At 34.8% G+C, this 20,799-nt stretch overlaps 1 protein-coding gene across 1 annotated transcript in view; it reads right to left on the bottom strand.

The window, feature by feature from the left end:
- LOC150096146 (uncharacterized) overlaps positions 1–20,799 on the bottom strand; it is a 283,232-nt gene that overhangs the window by 116,770 nt on the left and 145,663 nt on the right. The window contains exons 14-16 of the mRNA XM_090409625.1: positions 19,268–19,337; positions 9,684–9,791; positions 2,673–2,782 (exon numbers count right to left, since the gene is read on the bottom strand). Coding sequence (XP_090265751.1) covers positions 2,673–2,782; positions 9,684–9,791; positions 19,268–19,337 — 288 coding nt within the window. The remainder of the gene's footprint in view (positions 1–2,672; positions 2,783–9,683; positions 9,792–19,267; positions 19,338–20,799) is intronic.

Below are 20,799 nucleotides of genomic sequence, written 5' to 3'. Positions count from 1 at the left end.
GTAATGGTTTAGAGTTTGACCTTTGTCGTTGATTGTGGAGCTATGCAGGGCTGTATGTTTGGTGTTAAAGTCACCAGCCATGATGGAGTCTGTGAAGCCAAGAATGGTGTCTAAGTCAGATACCAGTAATGGAATGCTGGGTGAATTATATACAGTGTAGATTTTGATACTGCCAGCATTGTTAGTATGAACTTCAATGCCTGTTATCTCTAGGTTCTTGTTTTGTGGATTGGTCAGAACATTGTGGCTTAGATAGTTTTTAATGTATATAGCTGCTGGTGAGTCTATTTGTTTTGTACATAATATAGTTCCGTAATTTATTATGAGAGAACTCTTGATGACGGTCTGGTGGCCCTCGCTGCATTTTAAACACCTGTAATTTGCCTTGCAAAGTTTTTGGGCATGGCCAAACCTTTGGAACCTATGGCACTGCCCAGCTGTCGACTTTTTCCTTAGTGGTTCAGTAGAAATTCTGAGGCCACAGATCATTGTCAGTTCATATATCTCTTTCTGTGTCTTATCAATTTCTACGAGTACTAGTGGCATTGGCCGTTTATCTGCCCTGAGCATCCTGCTCACTTTCACTGGTGTTAGGCTCCGATCATAAGGTCAGCAGTGATTTCTTCACTGCTGACACCTTCGGTTACTCCGTGAAGTACTACTTTGAGATTCTTTTCACTGGGTAAAGCAAAAGTGTGATATGGAAGACTTTTGTTATCCATTATCCATTAATTATGGATATCCGTTTAGATATCCAATTAATTATTGGATATCATTTGCTCCCAATGTAAAACTACAACCAACAGATATTAATAATAGGACTTTAGCATTGATGTAGTAAGTTTTTTTTTTCCCCACCAGAGGTCAGGCCAATAATTGTTGTAACGGTTGGTCAGTAACTTTAGCAAACATGTAGATTACAGTGCAGCTTGTTTCTCTGTATATAGTATATATACTCCAGAAGATGACCTTGATATAAAGGTTGAAATGCCGAGTGTGGATTTTGGTTCATATTAAACTAAAGTTTTACTTAAACATGGTAGTTGTCGCTATAATTTTCAAAAATGTAAAAGAAATATCTTGTTTCTCTGAACAAACTTTCATTTCCATTAACTGCCTATATGCATAAAGTTGTGCAATTAACATTTATGATTAATTCATTTAGCTGTATATTTTTTGAAGGATTCAAGGCACACATATCTATCATCCATTCTTAGCTAAATGCGATCTTTTTCCTGAATTTTATTCTTTAATTTTTTATTCAGTTCAATTTCTTTCTATTTGTGCATTGTGTTTGGTATGTGTAATGCAACTTTTTCGTATATCATGTTCATGTTCTGAATCACACTTCATGATTAACAAGAAGTCTTCTGATACTGAAGCTACAGAAATCTTCATAAATATTTTAGAAATTTGTTTTAGATGAGTTATAGTATCTGTTGAACATGAGATAAGATTACAATTTATTGCCAATGCTGTCAACTCTTAAAAATACAAACTTTTTACAATTGTAAAAACTAAACTATTATTTGGTGCTGCAAATAATAAGTGAATTTTATTTCTCAAAGTACTGTTAGTATTTAGAGAAATAAAAACGAATAGTTTTTCCTCTTAAAAATTTTTTAAAATCTCTCACAAAAGAAATCTTAGCTCACATTCCCTTACTCTCAGCAACACATAAATTATCAGAGACAAGATCAGATCACAATGCTTGGACTAACATTCACTTCCAGCCCCTCTTGGTACAAATACATTAGCAGCTTCTTCAGCATCCAAAAAACTATGTACTCTCTTTTATTCAATGCTATTTTGCATCCAATCAACTCTTAACAATATACAAATCCCAAATCTTCTCAAGCTTAGAATACTGCTCATGTGTTTAGCATGGAGTATCTAAAACTTCTCTAAAAATTCTTGCCACTATCCAGTGCAGAGCAATTCGGCTCACAGACAATCCCATCCCTCTCTTACAGTTCACTTCAATCTCTCTCACAGATGTAAAGTTTCAGCTCTGTGTCTATTCTACAGATACTTAATGGTCAATGCTCAAATGAACTAGCAACCATCATTTCACCACTTTCTGTTGTGCATGTTAATACAAGAGCAGCAGATCTCCAGTAGCATGCAATTGTAAACACAATGAAGCTGCTTTTCTTCTTCTTTTATTCCAACTACCCCTACTGCAAGAAGTATTTCTAAACAGCTGTAACATGCAACTCTTCAAAAAAAAAAAAAGTCAATAAACTTCTGACTCCTCACCTGCACCACAGATACCACACTGATGTGCTTATAGGTCCTTCAATCTCTCATGTATGGGATTAATATAAAAAAAAAGTAAAACTGACAAATAAGCAATAACTGTTGCTTATTCATCCAGTAGCATAAAGACAAACATAAAACCAATGCTTAAAACTGTGATGAACTAAACAAGGCCAAATTATTTTACAATAAGTATCACAAAAACTGAAAAGTTCAACTTCTGAGATACAAGCTCTGATTTAAACTGAAGCAAAACACAGAAATTTGAAATGAATAATGAACTGACAGTCACAGTAGATGATATCACAAGTCACCTGATGCTGAAATAAAACTTTTCAAGGAAAAACAAAATCAAACAAATTTATTATATTTTAGTTACTGCGTCAGATAATTTGAAATTAGGCATGCTTCACCTGTCTGTATCTCCATATATTACAGTTCCATTCCATTTTGAAGTCTCCTCAACCAAACGGATTGCCCTTTCTAAAGTTTCTCGAGCTTTTCCAACAATGCTATCTGCAATCTAAAATGCAAGGTAAATATAATTGAATAAACAAATATATATATATATTTAAAATTTTTGTATTATTAACTTTGTGTTTAATAATACCATTTTCTCTATTCTATACTACTATTATGTACAATAAAATTTCTACCATAATATGAGATTGATTCGAGGATACATTGTGTTTGGTCAATGAATTTACTGCTTGTGTAAAGTGATTTTTGTCTGCTTCATTGTGTTTTTCCCATAGAAAATTGGTGTTTTATAGTATACTAGTGTACATTTTAGTGTTTTACAACAGATTTTTATTAAAATATTTCAATAATAAGTATAAGTTTAAATTGGCACCAAAAACACACAAGAAAAGTAATGCTAAAAGGAGCAACGCAGGCGAGAAAAAGAAGGCTAACCCTGCAAACGAGGTCACTGGACTTGTGGAGAAGGTTAATGAAATTGAATTAACCTCCAATACAGCAAAATTAAAGCAGATCATTAGATACGATGCGGGAATTACAAAAAGTCGAGAGGCGATTAAATGAACATAGGGAGGAAAAGAAAATTAAGCAGCAAAATAAGAAACAATAAAGCATGGAAACATGTAAGTCAGGAAGTAACAGAAATCAGGTAAATGAATTTGTTTGTAAAAACAAGGATGTTATTTGGTATGGAGACTCTATAATAAAACATGATATTGATGAGCTGAGTGATAACTTCGAGTTTTCCCGAAGTGAAAATTAAGAATATAAAGGAAGCAACTCAAAAACAGAAAAGAAAAGTAAACGAGATCATAATTGTAGTAGATACCAATGACTTAACTAGTGAAAAGTTCAATATGAGAGAGGACATGAAAGGATTGTTGGAAGAGGGAAGAGTGAGAAGGTGAAAATTGTCAGTATTTTTCGATATGATAAAAATGAATTAAGAAGAAGGGCTATGATGGCAAATGATTCGATGTGTAGACTGTGCAGAAGGAATGGATGCGAGTTTTTGGATATGTGGAATGAGTATGGGGGAAGATTGGATTCGTATAAGAAGGTTGGCCTACACCTGAATGAGTTTGGTATCAGGAGTCTTGAAAAACTAATAACTGGTATGAGACCTAACACAGAGTGTCAGGGAAACTAAATTACAAAGGGAGGAATAGTGAGAATATTAGTGTAAGAGCAACAATGTTACAAAACTGTGTTAATGACAGCAATGGGCTTTATCATGGAAATGTTCACAAGGAGAGAACGATATCAATTTTGTGTTCATCCGGTTCAGACCCATCAAACGTGTGGAAAGATGTCTACATGTATAAAGCACTAGAGAAGAATAGAGATCTGAAAGTTGTCCAACTGTGTCATGCAGACTGCAGACAAGAGTATACAAGAACATGCAGTATATTATTATGTCTGTATGAATGCTATGAGTATCAGAAACAAAGGGGTTGTTGCCTTGGTCAATATGTTCGGACCTCAGATTGTAAGCATTAGTGAGACCTGGCTATCAGAATCAGGCATACTAACGTGTATCAAGTGTAAAGGGTACAATATTTTTAGGAAGGATAGAAAGAATAAGAGAGGCGGAGGGGGCATGGTGCTAATTATATCCGATAACTTGAATCCAGTTAGAGTTAAGACCTATGATTGTAGTACTACCAACAGTATTTCACGTGACAGTAAGTTTGAAGCCATCTGGTGTGAGGTGGAATCTAACAAGATCAATTACATAGTGAGGTGTTGTTACAGACCTGGTGGATTGGTTTCTAGTGATGAAGAAATGCATCACAAAATAGAAAAGATAAGTACAAAAAGAGTAATCATAATGGGAGACTTCAATTGTCCAAATATTGATGGGGTAGCAATAGAATCTCATGAGAAGAATGAAAATGAATTTACTGAGTTGTTTGGGGAAAACTTACTCAAGCAGCATGTGATAGAAGGAACTCAAGGTCAAAGAGTGTTAGATTTGATTATAGTGTCAGAGGGCGTTTCAGTTAAAGATGTATTTATTCTGCCTCTGGTTGGTGACAGTGATCACGTGGTAGTCACTTTCCAAGTGAGTAAGTTTATGAGTTTTCCATTCAGAAAAGGTTACACACTGAACTACAAAGTAGGAAATTATGACCAACTGAGGAGTATACTGAGTTTAGTGGAATGGGATCGGTGCTGGATGGGAAGAATATCAACAGTGCATGGGAAGCAGTTAAACAATACTTAAATGATGCGATATCAGAATGTGTCTGAGAATTCGAAAAATAAATAGGGTAGGAGTCAAATGGATGTGCAATTTTATTAAGCAAGAGATTCGTAAGAAAAGGACGATGTGGAAGAAATACAGTTTGCATGAGGATGACATCCATTATGAACGTTATAAGCAGCAGGCTAGAACAGTCACAACTGTTGCATGGAAAGCAAAGTCTGAGTATGAAACGAAACTGGTTCTTCATGCTAAAGACAACATAGGAAGTCTATCGATATGATGCAAGTAAAAGAAAAAAATGAATATGAAAGAATAACTTTTCCAAATGCAAATGGCATGAGGGTAACATGCAGAAGAGGTTGTTCAACTAATGAGTGCCCATTTTGTTAAAAGCTGTCAATCTGGTGTATGCAACATTGAGCTCATTGCTACATCTTCACTAGATGAAGAAACTCAGGTACATGAGGACAAGGTATTAGAGCTGTTGCACAAACTGAATAAGAATTCAGTAATAAATAGGGACTGATGGGATATCAGCACATGTGCTAAAAGGGTGTTCAGTTGAAATGACTATTCCTTTGACCAGGCTGTTTAATATGAGTCTCAGAACAGAGAAGATTCTGCAGGAATGGAAAGAATGTATAGTAATTCCATTGCACAAGGGTGGTGCAAAGACCAGTGTATCCTATTATCGACCAATTAGTATCTCAGGAGTGATGGTGAAGATATTGGAAAAATTGGTTAGGGGCTCGCATTCAGAAATGGGTTGACAGTGAATCTCTACTTTGCAATGAGCAACATGGGTTTACTAAGAGAAGGTTATGTTTTACCAATTTGCTCACATTCTGTAAGAATGTTACCAGTGAACTAGACAAGTGAAATGGATAAACCATGATACTTTTGGATTTTGCTAAGGCTTTTGACAGAATACAGCATGGTAGACTTTTGCATAAATTTGAGAATATGGGTTTGGATTATAGAATATTAGCATAGATAAGAGGATGGCTGACTGACTGACACATTTCAAAGAGTGGTCTACGGGGGATGTGAGTCTTCAAGATTTAAGGTAACCAGTGGCATAGCACAAGGATCAGTGCTTGGTCCACTGTTATTCAATCTGTACATTAACGATATTGGGAAGGATTTGACAAGTGACATACAGCTATTTGCTGATGATGCAAAGATAGGTAGGGTAATCAGGATGCTGCTGATATGCAATACTTGCAGAATGATTTGAATAGGCTGGAATTATGGGCATGGGTAAAATGGATGTCAGTTCAATGTCAATAAATGTAAAGTCATTCGCTTTGACATGATTAGATATCTCATGTTACATTATATTGGTGGGATTATGCTTGAAGAAACTGATAAAGCAAGGGATCTTGGAGTGTTAGTAGACAGGACGTTGAAGTTCAGGGGCCATGTAGCAAAGATTGCAAATACAACTCAAAAGATAATTGCAATGCTGAAACAAACTTTCGGTAAAGATAAGGATGTCATTTTGCCTCTTTACAAGGCCGTGATAAAACCTCACTTGAATTATTGTGAGCAGGTCTGGTCTCCTGGTTTCTGTTGTGATTCTGATATAGTGGAGAAAGCTCAAAGGAGAGTGTTAAAAATGATATCAGGATTATGGAATACTGATTATGAAGACAGATTGAGAATTTGTAGAGTGCAGATACTAGCAAACAGGAGAAAGAGGGGTGATATGATGGAGACTTGCACACTTCTGAAAGGTTCATACAAGATTTCGGGCAATGGAATTTTTCAATTTATGGAGGGAGGGGAAAGGAGAAGGGGCATCCTTGGAAGCTCAGAATGAAAGCTGATAAGAAGGGGATACGGGCTAGATTTTTCTCTTATAGGGTGGTGCATGATTGGAATGGACTGCTATTCAATATTGTGAGTGCAAGCAATGTGAATGAGTTCAAGAATAAGTATGATAGCTGGTACATATAGTATGTGGCCTCCCTCAATGAGTCCCTGACTTCCTGGAGGTGTCTCATAATAATAATAATAACATATACAACAAAAATTCTGTCATGTAAAATTTGCAAGAGAAACAGTTGCATATATTTATTTCTTAATTCATAGGGAAGGAAAGAAAATTAAGCAGCAAACTAAGAAACAACAAGCATGGAAACATGCAAGTCAGGAAGTAACGGAAATCAGGTAAATGACGTCGTTTGTAAAAAGGAGGATGTTACTTGGTATGGCAACTCTATAATAAAACATGCTATTGATGAGCAAGTTATAACTTTGAGTTTTCCTGAAGTGAAAATTAAGAATATAAAGGAAGCAACTCAAAAACAAAAGGAAAAGTAAATGAGATCGTAATTGTAATAGGTACCAATGACTTAACTAGTGCTAAGTTAAGTATGAGAGAGTACATGAAAGGGCTGTTGGAAGAGGCGAGAGTGAAGAATGAGAAAGTGAAAATTGTCAGTATTTTTCGACATGATAAAAATGAATTAAGGGCTATGATGGCAAATAATTCAATGTGTAGGCTGTAAGTACTTTAATATAACTGTAGCTTAATTAATTCTGACCTTCAAATCCAAACTGAATGTGTATATAGAATTCAAAATGAATTCTGAATCCTGTTACAACTTGATAGTGTAGGTGCGTATATTTTTATTTATTTATTACAGCAATCTCACCCACATAAAGGTAAGGATCTACAATATAATCTTCTTTCATAGAGCTTGCTAAATGGATAGCTTTCATTCTTTGCAGCTCCCTATTAAAGTACAAGGGATCATCCAAGTATTCGTCCCCCCTAATTTCTAAAGCCTTCCCTCAAAATGCTATTTATAGTGTTGCTAACAACAGTACACTTCATTACTAACAGCAGTACACTTCATTTGATAAACCTTGCAGCATTCAGTGAATGAAATGTGATTAGTTTCTATAACTAGTATCTGAATCAATTTTTTCCATCTGCTTTTATTTAATTAATATTGGGGATGAGTATTTCCAATAAAAATGTTCCAATGTTTTGAGCTGGTGGATGGATAACACATTCATTCTGCCAATGACAGCTGCATGTTTTAATATGTGTCATACTCTTTCCAGCTGTGCAAATTTAGTAGGGTTGTCTTGAAAGGAGTAACAAACCAAAAAATAATAATAATAATAAATAAATAAATAAAAATAAATAAAAGCGGAAGATTTTTCATCATTGATATTATATCGCTATTTTACTTAGTGGAGACCCGAAGTAGCATAAAAAATCCAACACATTATTCTCTAACCTATGGTACTTAACACGTTCACTGCCATGCTCCTCAGGTAGTTTGTTCCTGCAAGCCAAGCGCTTTGGCGTCTTCAAGGTCACTACGAGTAATCTCGTAGCCGGCTTATCAGACAGAATTTTGTTTCATATGCTAACTACGAGTGATCTCGTATCACCCCATCTTTAAGGTCACTACGAGTAATCTCATAGCCAGCTTATCAGACAGAATTTTGTTTCATATGCTAACTACGAGTAATCTTGTAGCTGGCTCATCAGACAGAATTTTGTTTCATAGGCCAACTACAAGTAATCGTATCACTTCCACCTATATATTACATGCGCTGACGATGGTGTTTATTGCGTCTAGTCTAGTTTTAGTTTCTAGTCTCTAAGAACATTCAATTTCGCCATGGCCAGTAAAAGAAAACTTACTGATATAGAAGTAGAAGCTTATGCTAATATGAGCGATGATGAATTTCATGAAATATTTGGTTCCGATTCCGAAGATGATCCTACAGACGACTCTAGCGGTGACTCAGATGATGAAGAAACTTTTGAAGATGAAGTTAGCATCCAGCCAAATACATCAACATCTACTTTTTGGGAAAATTCAGAACAACAGCCCCCCCCCCCCCACAATTTGATTTTGTTGAAACTGCAGGTTTTAAATTGATACTAGAAATTTCAGTATCAAAAGGTTAGTTGAACTTTTCTTTTCTGAAGATTTTCTCACAATTTTAGTAGAACAAACCAAGGAAGCGGTAGTGTTCTTTTAAGTACTGTAAGCTAAGGCAACACCAATGCCAAGGATTGTATTCTCGTAAGCTCTCAGATCAAATTTTACGAAACTTTCATAAATTTCTACAAACATTTGGCTTTGAAATAATGATGAATCTTTAATATCCACTTTTCCTATGTACGTAACATATACTATTTATCTTCACTTCCCCTTTATCGATAATGTTTTAGAATTAGTATTTGTGAAACTCGGTCATTCTTTCCTTCTTTCCACATAATGAATGTCACTGACACATGACTCTGGATCATATAAATTGATTCATATAGGATTCATGGTGGCAAAATACTTTCACCACAATGCACTTCAGTCTTTCATGAATTTCTACACCTGTTAAAATTATCTCTAGTTCAGAAAAATTGAATAACAACATAATATTCTTTGGTGCACTATAGTTAGCATATTGGCCGCATTCATACATCTTATTTAGCAAGACAACTAATTAGTCAAGATCTCTGGATCATATAAACTGATTCATATACCACTGCTAAAATAACAACGGTTTTTATATTTAAGATTATAAAATCAACTGAAAAAAAAAAACTTTCTAATTTATCCTTATAATCTACACTCACATATTATTTTATGATATAAAATCTCAACTTTTGAACAAACAACAAATTTTGAACACTAAAGACAACATATGATTATATAAATGATCAACATATTTTAAATATCTCAAAGCAAGAAGAATAAAGTTTTACCTCAACACAAGGCATTCGTCCAGAAAAATTAGCTGCAGTATAACCATAGGTGACATTAGCTATCAGTTTCAGTCCTAACTGACGGGCATCAAGAAGCCTATATAGTGCCTGAAAATAAATATGTGCACAATAATGGATTAACATAAGATTAAAATATAACAGTCTTCTATAAATTCATAAATTTTTTAACACATTATATATTAATTAATAACACATAGTGGAAAAATTAATAGCTTCTAAGTTTTACATAAAAACTGTACATATATTTAGAATTGTAAAAAAACAAGTGTATACCGGACTTCTGAAATTAATATACTGAAGTAGCAGTTTTAACAAGAGAGAAATGCAGCAATATTGTCATTAAAAATGTTTATTTATTTGGTTAATATTTCAGCGAAAGGAACAATCACCATTTTTCACAAGAAGAAAAGGAACAAATGTTTAACCACCATATATCAGCCATGATAATATACACCTCAATAAAAACACGGATGCAATATGCCCAATGTAATAACATGTGGATACCAATGAAATAACATGGATATGAAATATAAATTATTTGATATATTTCATCTATACAGACAGTTGGATGATTAATAAAAATAAATACACCACAAACTATATGGATCACAATATAAAGGAAAGCAACATTAGGTGTGTTATCTAAACTGGAGATGGTGAACTCAGCTTTTTGCTTTATTATGATACACATATAAATAAATCCAGTAAAAATCAGCATAATTCCCTAACTATTCTGATAGCTTTAATAAATTTGGCATGAAAATTATCAATAAAAATACAAAGACTATGAAAATAAGCAGAACAATAGAAACATTAAATGCAGTTGAAAACATCAACTGCATCCCAAACAGAAAACCTAGAACAAGTAAAGCACTGTTTACTATTTGGTATAATTTTTAGTGAAGATGGCAAAGTAAATATTGAAATAAACAACAGAATTAGCAAAACTGGCATGGTAGGGAATCAAATGAATAAAATTAATATGGAGTAAGAAAGAAACTAGTCAAAACACTAAATTATTTTTTTTTCTTTCGTATTTTATTATTATTACATAACACATCCAGGGAGTTCAAAGACTCATCAAGGGTACCTACTCTACAACTCTCTGTCTCCACCACTCAATCCACCAACTATAATGAACTGCAACTACCATCATCATCATTTACACCAATGCCATCTACTGCTCACCACCAGTATTTTCACAGGCAATCACAAACATCCATGCCCACGGTGATATTCGATTCCGGAGCCTTTTTGGCTGTATAGATGACATTAATGGCAGAACTATATAAAAATGAGAATATTAAGAAGAAACTTGACATTGTTAGCATTCAGGAATGTGAACAGGACATCTAAGGTGATATGGTTACTTAAACAGAATGGGAGAGTAAAGATTAGTATGACACAAGTTTTTATTTTTATTTTTTATAAGACTAAGAGGAAGACCAAGATCTAGGTGGACTGGTTCAGTGAGAAGTACCTTAAAAAACAAAAATAAAGAATGTGATGTTATTGGATTCCTGATGGATAACAGATTAATTTGGAGGAAAATTATTGATAGGAAGTCGGTCATGATGTACACTTTTCTCGTAGTACTACCACAACATTTGCACTCAGCCCATTACCCCTGAGGGCATATATATATGTATGTATGTATGTATGTATGTATGCATGCATATATATGTATATACAGACACACACACACATATATTAGTTCAAGGATACATAGTGGTTGGTCGGTGAATTTAATGCTTGTGTAAAACTGGCGATTTTTGTCTATTTTATTGTGTTTTTTCCTTAGAAAATTAATATTTTACAGTATAATCGTATAGATATTAGTGTTTTTAGTATTTTATAACATATTTTTATTAAGATATTTCAACAATAAGTATGACCTGAAAAGTTCTCAGCCTCGACCATAGATGGCAACACTATCAGCAAGGTTTTTTTTTAAGTTGGTACATCTGTCATAAGCATCCATGTGAAATTGCAAGTCATTCTTTCAGTAGTTTGCTTTATACAGCTATCTGAAGCAAAAGTGCTGTCTGTATCCCTTGAAATGGATAAAATTGAGTATCGTGCTGTTATAACATTCGTTGCAAAAGAAGGTTTAACGGCAAAAGAAATTAATTCGAAGTTCATAAAAGTTTATGGGCACTCTTCTCCTTAGTTTTCGACAATTAAAAAATGGGCTGCCGAGTTTAAACGTGGCTGCACAAGCCTTGAAGATGATCCACATGAAGGACATCCAAAAAGCGTAACACAACCAGAAATCATTGATCAAGTGCACGATATGGTATTGGATGACTGGCAAGTCAAAGTGCGTAAAATTGCTGACACTATAGGCATTTCAAAAGAATGTGTAGGATATATTTTGCATGAAGAATTGCAAATGAAAAAGCATTGCACAAGATGGGTGCCATGCTTGCTCACAGCAGATCAAAAACACACTCACATGAAAATCTCTGAACAGTGCTTGGAGCATTTTAACAAGCATAAAACTGATTTTGTGAATCGATTTATTACTATGGATGAGACTTGGATTCACCATTACACACCAGAATCCAAACAGCAGTCAAAACAGTGGACAGAAGCCAGTTGTTCAGTGCCAAAGAATACAAAGTCGGTTCCATCATCAGGAAAAGGTCATGGCATCAGTGTTTTGGGATGCTAAAGACATTTTGTTTATTAGTTATCTTGAAAATGGTAAAACAATAACCGGGGAATATTATGTCAATCTTTTTAACCAGACTAGACGAAAATTTGTGAGAAAAGACCCGGTTTGCAGAAGAAAAAATTCATCTTTCATCAGGACAATGCACCTGCCCACGAAGGTGTTTTGGATGGGAAAATTACGGGATCTGCACTATGAATTGTTGGAACATCCACTCTATTCCCCAGATTTGGCTCCCTCTGTCTTTTATCTGTTCCCAAAACTAAAACTCTTCCTCACTGGTCAGTGTTCTTCTTCGAATCAATAGGCAATTGCAGCTGTAGAGTGGTATTTTGCAGATCTTACTGAGAACCAGTACAGGCAGGGCCGGATTTAGACTTGCTGAGGCCCTAAGCTATACAAAATTCTGAGGCCCCCCTACTGTTTTAAATTACATCAGCTGGTCTTTTTGTTTTTTTATTTGAGGCCCGGCAGATTGCGAGGCCCTAAGCTGTAGCTTTCTTAGCTTATACGTAAATCCGGCACTGATTACAGGGACGGGATAATGATGCTAAGTATTGCTGGAATAAATGTATCCATCTTAAGAGAGAGATTATGTTGAAAAATAAAAATAATTTTGAAATTATAAATTTGTTTTTTTCATAGTTAGGCCAAGAAATTTTCAGACCACCCTCGTATAAGTTTAAAATGCCGCCAAAAATGCACAAGAAAAGTAATGCTAAAAAAAGCACCACAAGTGAGAACAAGAAGGCCATCCCAGCTAAAAAATTGTAGAGAAGGTTAATGCAAATGAATTAACCTCCAAAATGGCAAAATTAAAGCAGATCATCAGAGAGACAATGTGGGAATTACAAAAGGTTGAGAAACATTTAAGTGAACATAGGAAGGGAGGAAAAGAAAATTAAGTAGCAAAAGTCAGGAAGTAATGGAAATCAGGTAAATTACATTGTTTGTAAAAAGAAGGATGTTATTTGGTATGGCAAGTCTATAATAAAATATGCTATTGATGAGCAAGTTATAATTTAGAGTTTTTCCAAAGTGAAAATTAAGAATATAAAGGAAGAAATTCAAAAACAGAAAAGAAAAGTAAATGAGATCGTAATGGTAGTAGGTACTAACAATTTAACTAGTGATAAGTTCAGTATAAGAGAGGACACGAAAGGGTTGTTGGAAGAGGGGAGAGTGAAGAGTGAGAAACTGAAAATTGTCAGTATTTTTCAATATGATAAAAATGAATTAAGAAGAAGGGCTAGGATCGCAAATGATTCAATGTGTAGGCTGTGTAGGAGGAGGAATCGAAGCGAGTTTCAGTGAAGATTGGATTTGTATAAGAGGTACAACCTACACCTGAATTCGTTTGGTATCAGGAGTCTTGAAAAACTAATAACTGGTATGAGACCTAACACAGAGTCAGGGAAACTAAATTATAAAGGGAGGAATGGTAAAAATGTGAGTGTAAGAGCAACAATGTTACATAACTGAGTTAATGATGGGAATTGGCTTTATCATGGAAATGTTGACGGGGAGAGAACGATTTCGACTTTGTGTTCATTTGGTTCAGACCCATCAAACGTGTGCAAAGATGTCTACATGTATAAGGCACTAGGGAAGAATAGAATTCTGCAAGTTGTCCGTGTCATGCAGACTGCAGACAAGAGTATACAAGAACATGCAGGTAGATTATTATATCTGTACACGAATGCTAGGATTATTCAGAAACAAACGAGTAGAATTTGTTGCTTAGTCATATGTGACCTCAGATTGTAGACATCAGTGTCCATCCAGGTAGAGTTGAGACCTATGATTGCAGTATTACTAACAGTGTTCAATGTGGCAGAGAGTTTGAAGCCATCTGGTGTGAGGTGGAAAATAACAAGATCAATTACATAGTTGTGTGTCGTTACAGGCTTGTTGGATTGGTAGCTAATGATGAAGAAATAAATAGAAAAGATTAGCGCAAAAAGAGTAATCATAATGGGAGACTCCAATTATCCAAATATTGATTGGATAGCAGTAGAATCTCATGAGAAGAATGAAAATGAATTTACCGAGCTGTTGTGGGAAAACTTTCGCAAGCAGCATGTCATAGAAGGAACTCAAGGTCAAAGAGTGTTAGATTTGATTATAGTGTCAAAGGGTGTTTCAGTTAAAGATGTAATTATTCTGCCTCTGGTTGGTGACAGTGATCACGTGGTAGTCACTTTCCAAGTGAGTAAGTTTATAAATTTCCATTCAGAAAAGGTTACATGATGAACTACAAAGTAGGAAATTATGACCAACTGAAGAGTATACTGAGTTCAGTGGAATGGGGCTGCTGGATGGGAAGAATATCGACAGTGCATGGGAAGCATTTAAACAATACTTAAATGATCCGATATCAGAATGTGTCATGAGAATTCGAAGAATAAATAGGATAGGAGTCATATGGATGTGTAATCTTATTAAGCATGAGATTTGTAAGAAAAGGACGATGTGGAAGGAATACAGTTTGCATGAGGATGATGTCCATTATGAACATTATAAGCAGCAGGCTAGAATAGTCACAACTGTTGCATGGAAAGCAAAGTCTGAGTATGAAACGAAACTGGTTCTTCATGCTAAAGATAACATAGGATGTCTATCGATATTATGCAAGTAAAAGAAAAAATGAATATGAAAGAATAACTCTTTGAAATGCAAATGGCATGAGGGTAACATGCAGAAGAGGTTGTTCAACTAATGAGTGCCCATTTTGTTAAAAGCTATCAATCTGGTGTATGCAACATTGAGCTCATTGCTATATCTTCACTGGATGAAGAAACTCAGGTGTATGAGGAAGAAGTATTAGAGCTGTTGCACAAACTGAGAAAGAATTCAGTAATAAATAGGGACTGATGGGATATCAGCACATGTGCTAAAAGGGTGTTCAGTTGAAATGACTATTCCTTTGACCAGGCTGTTTAATATGAGTCTCAGAGCAGAGAAGATTCTGCAGGAATGGAAAGAATGTATAGTAATTCCATTGCACAAGGGTGGTGGTGAAGATTTTGGAAAAATTTGGTTAGGGCTCACATTTAGAAATGGGTAGATAGTGAATCTTTACTTTGCAACGAGCAAACATGGGTTTACTAAGGGAAGGTCATGTTTTACCAATTTGCTCACATTCTATAACAATGTTATAGTGAACTAGACAAGGGGAATGGATAAACCATGATAGTTCTGGATTTTGCTAAGGCTTTTGACAGAATACAGCATGGTGTAGACTTTTGCATAAATTTGAGAATATGGGTTTGGATTATAGAATATTAGCATGGATAAGAGGGATGGCTGACTGTCATATTTCAAAAAGTAGTCTATGGGGGGATGTGATTCTGCAAGATTTAGTGTAACCAGTGGTGTATCACAAGGATCAGTGCTTGGTCCACTGTTATTCAATCTATACATTAATGATATTGGGAAGGATTTGATAAGTGACATACAGCTATTTGTTGATGATGCAAAGATAGGTAGGTTAATCAGAAATGCTGCTGACATGCAATACTTGCAAATGATTTGAATAGGCTGGAATTGTGGGCATGGGTAAAATGGATGTCAGTTCAATGTCAATAAATGTAAAATAATTCACTTCGGCATTATTAGATATCCGATGTCATATTAGATTCGCGTGGTTAGCAGAGTGGTTATGCGCTCCGCAACCATATGCCTGGGAAAGGAGTGTCCTGCGTTCGATTCTCGTCACTGACGTGAGGAGCTAAGGATCTTTCTCAGACATAGTCAAATTAGCCAGTCTTGGGTGTGGACTGAAGGGTTTTTTCCTCCAGCAAAGCAGGCAAACCGGTCTTAAGAACACAACGCTTCACAGACAATTACACATGGATGAGCATGGGGATAACGACCCCCACCTCACAGTGGGTTATGAAACCCAAAAATGTTAGGCCATGACCCTACATGGGGCTGTAGTGCCCAAGAAGAATGTCATATTATATTGGTGGGATTAGGCTTGAAGAAACTGATAAGGCAAGGGATCTTGGAGTGTTTGTAGACAGGAAGTTGAAGTTCAGGGGCCATGTAGCGAAGATTGCAATACATCTCAAAAGATAATTGCAATGTCAAAACAAACATTCACATGTTAAGATAAGCATGCCATTTTGCCTCTTTACAAGGCCTTGATAAGACCTCAGCTGGACTATTGTGATCAGGTCTGGTCTCCTGGTTTCCATTGTGATTCTGATATATTGGAGAGCGTGAAAAGGAGAGTGTTAAAAATGATATCAGGATTATGGAACACTGATGATGAAGACAGATTGAGAATTTGTAGACTGCAGACACTAGCGAGCAGGAGAAAGAGAGGTGATATGTTTGAGATTTACAAACCTCTGAAAGGTGAAACATAATTTCAGTCGATGGAAGTTTTCAATTTATGTGGGGAAAGGACAAGAGGTTTCTTGGAAGCTGAGGATAAATGCTTCTAAGAAGGGGGTGAGGGCTAAATTTTTTCTCTCATAGGGTGGTGTGTGATTGGAATGGATTGCCATTGGATGTTGTGAGTGCAAGCAGTATGAATGAATTCAAGAATACGTATGATAGCTGGGGCATGTAGTATGTGGCCTCTCTCTTGATGAGTACCTGAATCCCTGTAGGTCTCTCTTAATAATAATAATAATAATAATAATATATATATATATATACAGGAAAAGCTCGCTTAATGCGATTTATTAATCCATCAATTAATGCACATTAAGCGAATTCGTGCACATTAAGCGAATACAATAAACAATAGGAATAATTATAATTCATCCATCAGTTAGTGTTAATTTGAAAAAAAATTATAAGCTATATTAGAGGGTAAAATCTTCAAAGTTAATAAATATCAATTGCTTAATTTCTTATTTAATGTCTAAACATTTGATTGAGCTAATTTTTTACAAAAATATAAGTAAAGATGTTTGAATAGTGCTTGCCGTTTTCATTTTGTCATACAATTTGTGATAGCTTTATCAAGATTTCAGCAAAATTTGAAGCTTCATTCCATATCAGGATCAGCATCAAAAAAATTTCCTTATCATGTTCAATATGATTGAAAACTAGCTCAAGTTCTTTTGCAGTTAGCTTCTTAGTTATAATATTCTCTTCTTGTTTGCACTCCTTATCTTCTTCTTCATATGCACACTGTTCTTCTAGATGAAGATCATTCTCGCTTAACGGTTCTGAAGGGGAAGGCTTGAGTTTAAATTCACCTTTCTGTATTTCCTCCTAATAAAAGCATAAGATGATCTTTAGATATTGTATCCCAGTTGAGATGCTTCAGTTTTAGCTAAGAAAGTTGTTGTTGGTATATGCTTCCAAAAGAGAACAGTTTCGCTGACGTTGAATATTTGATGGTTGTCATAATCACCCTCCTGAATTATCCTTTGCAATTCTTCTGGAAACTTGGCTGCAGAATCTTTATCAGTGCTAGCAGAATCCCCAGTTATTCTTATGTTATGCAGTCCAGCTTGATTTTTAAAATGGTCAAACCATCCTAAACTCACAGTAACACTTTTACATTCCTCTTGAAATTTGGTCTCATTCAATGAAGTAAAAATATCGAGGCTTTTGCTTGAATATTCCTTATACTAAGAGGTATTATTTTTTGGTTACCATACTCAATCCAGAGTGACAGAAGACGTTCCATCTCAATCATTAAATGGCTTCTATTTCAGGTGATCTCATGCTTAAAGAAGCAGTAGCAGCTTTGCCTTGTTCTTTGCATTCTTGGCTCTTATTTAATATAGTTCGAACTGTAGACTAGCTGTATCCCGGGTCTAGAACAACCATTGTATTACTAGCGTCACTTTCATCTTTCATGTCTCCTAACCCTGCCCCCCCCCCCCCTCTTCACAACCAAAATGTCCAGTATAGAGACTTGATCACCATTCCTTCTCTTTTCAAGGATCACAACATCAGAGTGACTTTTAAACTAATTCAAAATGTCTGCAGCCTCCTGAGGTTCTAAGGAAAGCAGTCCCTTTCACAAAAACACAGGGGTATGTAGAATTTCATCCTCGTCGTTTTTCCTACATAGGACAGACAAGCCAAGGATTCGAGGTAAGAAAGAAGGAACCTGTTACAGATGTTGAATATAAAAGAAAGGAAAGATCTAGTCTGGTTAGCCATACTGTTAACTGAGACTGCTCATTAAATCTTTTAACTAACAATTAAGGTGGGAGATGAATTTCATCGTTCGGTGTGGGACAACCTCCCCAGTTATTGGATGCCTGAATGGCTAGAAAAAGTTTGATCTCTAACGCAGGGTTTCTGGACTATCGAAAAAATAAAAAGTAAAATAAAATAAAGATAAAATAAAAACAAATTACAAAATATATAAAAATGGAAAAAAAAATCCTTAGCCCGCCCATAGTACAAATGTGTTATAGGTTCACTGATAACTTCTCATGGGAAGAACATTATATTTAACAAAAAAAATCCCTTTAGTTATTAATTGCAGACAGCTAATGCATGACACACAACTCTACTTCATTTGTTAACATGAATTTATTTAATTTCCTTGTGCCCATTTTTCAGCATTTGGATAACTCTGTTATCTATTTATATTTTATTTATGTTAATTAAGCCCTGATGAAGCCAGATTTTTATGGGCAAGCAAAACTAGGTCATAAGTTTCAAATTTAACAATTAATTAAATATCTTTGTTATTACTGCATGATTACTTATTTCTTATTATTTATTAGAAGACAGAAGCAGAACAACACAATTTTTTTAAAAATATTTATTTAAAAAATAATTGTCTTTTATTGGGAAGAGAACTGCAAAATATAAATTGAAATAAGGGTTGCCCAAGTTTGAAGACCATTAATTTAGTTTGAATAAATGGAACACAAACACATATACATGGAAAATAATAATTTACCTTATTATCTTTATAATCCTTCATTACTTTCTTTACCATAATACGGGTATTAAGAATTTCTTCTAGCATCCTAAGGAACATAAATCATACATCAATGTGTTAAGGCTTAAGTGCTGAGAGGACATCATGTTGGAGATTTAATGGAGTATTTAAAGCACTAGGAAAGATTAAAAACTATAATGCTTTTAATGAATGTAAAATCCACAAACCTAATTCCCACCAACACCTATAGTTAGGGTGACCAGATGTCCCGAATTTTAGTGTGAATTTTGTGTCACCACAGTGTTGCAAGTTAGATATCTCTGAATGTACTCCACATAATTTAGGCACACCTTGTGTTCGCAATTTCAATGCTTATTTCAGTAGTGCTATAATGTAGAGTTATGAAGAAAGAAAGTTTGCATTAGCTGAAGTTATCTTTTCTTTTCATTCTATGTATCGCAATCAATCATTGGATCAATGGACTGTATATCTAAAAGTTGTTGTTCGGAACAAAAATTTTCTTGACTTGCACAAAAATTGAAGCAATTTTAAAAAAAGTTATCTCCTGCTGTATTCTCTTTGTCAATTAAAGGCTACCCTCAACAACGTTCCTGTAAAAGTTTTAATATCCTGTGTTCAGATGTTTTAAACCACAAAGATGCCAAGTTGTTTCCTTATCTCATAAGATATTTTGACCAATGACATGGAATCCAAATCAAAGTTATGGATTTAGTTTCCCTTCCCAGAAAAAAAATCAGAAATGATTTCAAATTCTATTTTGGAAATATTACAGCTTGATGAAAAAATTAATAGGATATTACAGACACAATACTAACTCCAATTTTGGTGGTCTGGAATGCAAAGGGAACAGAAATGTTTATTATAAATTAATTGATCAGTTAAAATGAATGGTTATTGGAAATGGTTGAGCTGGTCATATTATCCACAATGCTGTTTAAACAGCTGCAGGCATGCTTCCAATGGACATTGAAAATATAATTCTTAAAATTTATTCTCATTTCTACATTTACACAGTTCGAGTGGAAACACTGAAGCAATTTTGCATAGATGGTGAAATTGAATATCATCGACTGCTGGGTATTGGAAGAACAAGGCGGTTGGCATTACTACCAGTGGTTCAAAGAATATATTTTAAATATTCATGCCACTGAAGACAAATTTTCTTTCTTGCAAAAATATGTCCTATCATTTTAAAAATTTTTTTCTAAAATGAACAAGCTGAACTTTGGCTGCTTTTTTTTTTTTTTTTTTTTTTTTACATAACCAGTCAATATTTCTTCAAACAATAGAAAGGCTCGAGGGAAAAAAACAAACAGTAATGTAAATTTCAGAAGAAATTGATGATTTAATTTTTAAGTACAAAGAAAGGATTTCCTGTGAATTTGTTCCACCCATTGTAAAATCTTTCATAAATAAAATTTCTTATAATGGTGGTCCACAAGAATGATTTGTGCAAGAATTTTTGGGTTTCTATTCTAACTGCATTTCGTACTTGGAAAAATGGACAATGCAATTCAATCAACTACAGA

This window comes from Typopeltis vanoorti, chromosome 19 (assembly GCF_054136105.1).
Source record: "Typopeltis vanoorti isolate ZY-2024b chromosome 19, IOZ_Tvanoo_1.0, whole genome shotgun sequence".
In the NCBI taxonomy this organism is placed as follows: domain Eukaryota; kingdom Metazoa; phylum Arthropoda; class Arachnida; order Uropygi; family Thelyphonidae; genus Typopeltis; species Typopeltis vanoorti.
The sequence above is the reverse complement of the archived record's forward strand: the minus strand, read 5'-3'. Positions and strand labels throughout refer to the sequence as shown.